Source organism: Ictalurus furcatus, chromosome 8 (genome assembly GCF_023375685.1).
Source record: "Ictalurus furcatus strain D&B chromosome 8, Billie_1.0, whole genome shotgun sequence".
Classification (NCBI taxonomy): Eukaryota; Metazoa; Chordata; class Actinopteri; order Siluriformes; family Ictaluridae; genus Ictalurus; species Ictalurus furcatus.
The window spans coordinates 1,325,353-1,328,481 of record NC_071262.1 but is presented as its reverse complement, the minus strand read 5'-3'; the positions used below and the strand labels follow the sequence as shown (position 1 = coordinate 1,328,481).

At 41.4% G+C, this 3,129-nt stretch overlaps 1 protein-coding gene across 1 annotated transcript in view; it reads left to right on the top strand.

Annotated features, from left to right (window-relative positions):
- det1 (DET1 partner of COP1 E3 ubiquitin ligase) overlaps nucleotides 1–1,869 on the top strand; it is a 9,264-nt gene extending 7,395 nt beyond the window's left edge. Inside the window, exon 6 of the mRNA XM_053631603.1 lies at nucleotides 302–1,869. Within this exon, the coding sequence (XP_053487578.1) occupies nucleotides 302–491 (190 nt within the window). The 3' untranslated portion in view covers nucleotides 492–1,869. The remainder of the gene's footprint in view (nucleotides 1–301) is intronic.
- The last annotated feature ends 1,260 nt before the right edge of the window (nucleotides 1,870–3,129 follow it).

Here is a 3,129-nt window from a genome sequence, read left to right as displayed (position 1 = left end):
CTAACGAAAATAGTTCAGTCAGGTCTCCAAAAATAGGTTTTCCCCCAATCCCGTCTTTTTCCCCCGGCATTGGACCCATCAGAAATGTCTGCTTGTTTGTTTATTTATTTATTTATTTATTTATTTATTTATTTATTTTAGGAAAATACCGAACTTCCCGTAACTAATATTTAGGAACACAGTTGTGAAAGAAATTTTAAAAAAATTACACGTGAGTAGATATTTCTTTTATTTGATTGTTGTATCAGAACTCTATATCATCTCATTCTTTCTGTGTGTGTGTGTGTGTGTGTGTGTTTAGGTTTTATGCGCGAGACTCTGGCTTGTTGAAGTTTAAAATCCAGGCTGGTCTTCTGGGTCGGCCGATAAATCACGCCGTGCGCCGCCTCGTGGCCTTCACCTTCCACCCGTTCGAACCGTTCGCCATCTCAGTGCAGCGCACCAACGCCGAGTACGTCGTCAACTTCCACATGCGCCACAGCAGCTCCTGAAAAAACACGCGCATCTGGATCGTGTGTGTGTGTGTGTGTGTGAGAGAGAGAGAGAGAGAGAGTGCGCGCTAATGTCCACGCTGTACTTTACCGATCATATTCCCATTTTTTTATATTAAAACTGTATTTATTGTACATATTGGATTTTTTTATTTTTTTTTTTATTATTATTATTACTATTATTTTTTACAAATATATGACTTATTTCACTGAATGATATTTTTATTGTAAATAAAAGTTAGTTTGGATATATCACACCGTCCAGATGTGTTCTCTGCTACAGGAAAGCCGGAAGCGATGCAGACAGGTGAGTATTCGTACAACTTTTTTTTTATTTTTTAAAAATATCGTTATCGTTTCTATAGCAACGGCTCGTTTGCAGCGGACACGGGTTAAATAATAATCGTTTATTCCGGAAACGTTTCTGTAAGTAGAAACGTGTTCGTGTAACGTTTACGGAAGGAGTCTCCGTTGTCAGCGCTTTGTAACGGTCAGGGGTGAAGCGGTTATCTTCAGGACAGAGGGGTTTACACTTCTGCATGCTTTCTCGGTAACACGACGAGGAAGAGAGAAAGAACGCAGATAGCAAAGTCTCTCGGTTTATTCAAAAAGACCAGGGTAAATATATCTGTATATCAGACAACAGTTTGAATTCTTATTGGTTAGACACAAATCATCAGACAGTCATGTGCCTCAGCAACAGCGTGCTCATCGCTCAAGGTAAAAACACGGCGGGCCGGCCGTACATCCCGTACGAAGACACGAGAACGCTAGGATGTTTTTACAAGATAAGAGAGAAAGACACATTCCTGTGATATGGGTTGTCGAGGCGGCGAGAAAAAGGTCACAGTGTTCTCACGACAGAGCGAACTCGCATAAACTCATGAGCTAAAGTAAGACAGCGTGCCATGTTAATATTTATCGACGGGACCGACGGGAGCCGTGTACGCTCTGTGGTGAAAGACTGCTTCACTCCTCCAAAGAATGAGTCCTTCCCTCGTGAAGGAATAGCAACATACGCAGAGTTAGTAAAAGGGATACACACGAGAATATACGTGAGAACTAATAGTGTGAACACCACAACTGGTAGCACGGCGTGTACGAGCCAAGAACCCCATCCTCCCCAGAATGTAGAAGACCATGAATCATCTGCTTCAGGAGGAGTAGCTATGGACTGGTGTATGAGATTGGTAATGCTGGCGTAGTTAATGCTAGCATAGTTAATGCTACCGTTGGTAACGTTAGTGTACTTAATGCTAGCGTTGGTAATGCTAGCGTAGTTAATGCTAGCGTAGTTAATGCTAGTGTTGGTAATGCTAGCCTAGATAATGCTAGCGTACTTAATGCTAGCGTTGGTAACATTAGTGTAGTTAATGCTAGCGTTGGTAATGCTAGCGTAGTTAATGCTAATGTTGGTAATGCTAGCCTAGATAATGCTAGCGTACTTAATGCTAGCGTTGGTAATGGTAACATTGGTAATGCTAGAGTTGGTAATGCTAGCATAATTAATGCTAGTGTAGTTAATGCTAGTGTTGGTAATGCTAGCGTACTTAATGCTCGAGTACTTAATGCTAGCATTGCTAATGCTCGCGTACTTAATGCTAGCGTTGGTAATGGTAGCGTTGGTAATGCTAGCGTACTTAATGCTAGCGTAGGTAATGCTAGAGTTGGTAATGCTAGCATAGTTAATGCTAGCGTAGTTAATGCTAGCGTTGGTAATGCTAGCGTAGTTAATGCTAGCGTTGGTAATGGTAACATTGGTAATGCTAGAGTTGGTAATGCTAGCATAGTTAATGCTAATGTAGTTAATGCTAGTGTTGGTAATGCTAGTGTACTTCATGCTCGAGTACTTAATGCTAGCGTTGGTAATGCTCGCGTACTTAATGGTAGCGTTGGTAATGGTAGCGTTGGTAATGCTAGCGTACTTAATGCTAGCGTTGGTAATGCTAGCGTACTTAATGCTAGTGTTGGTAATGCTAGCGTACTTAATGCTAGAGTTGGTAATGCTAGCGTTGGTAATGCTAGCGTTGGTAATGCTAGCGTAGTTAATGCTAGCGTTGGTAATGCTAGCGTACTTAATGCTAGCGTTGGTAATGCTAGCGTACTTAATGCTAGCATTGGTAATGCTAGCGTACTTAATGCTAGCGTTGGTAATGCTAGCGTACTTAATGCTAGAGTTGGTAATGCTAGCGTTGGTAATGCTAGTGTAGTTAATGCTAGCGTTGGTAATGCTAGCGTACTTAATGCTAGCGTTGGTAATGGTAGCGTTGGTAACGCTAGCATAGTTAATGCTAGCGTACTTAATGCTAACGTTGATAATGCTAGCGTAGGTAATGCTAGCATAGGTAATGCTAGCGTAGGTAATGCTAGTATAGTTAATGCTAGCGTAGGTAATGCTAGCGTTGGTAATGCTAGTATAGTTAATGCTAGCATAGGTAATGCTAGCGTAGGTAATGCTAGCGTTGGTAATGCTAGTATAGTTAATGCTAGCGTAGTTAATGCTAGCGTAGTTAATGCTAGCGTAGGTAATGCTAGCGTAGGGAATGCTAGTATAGTTAATGCTAGCGTAGGTAATGCTAGCATTGGTAATGCTAGAGTTGGTAATGCTAGTATAGTTAATGCTAGTGTAGGTAATGCT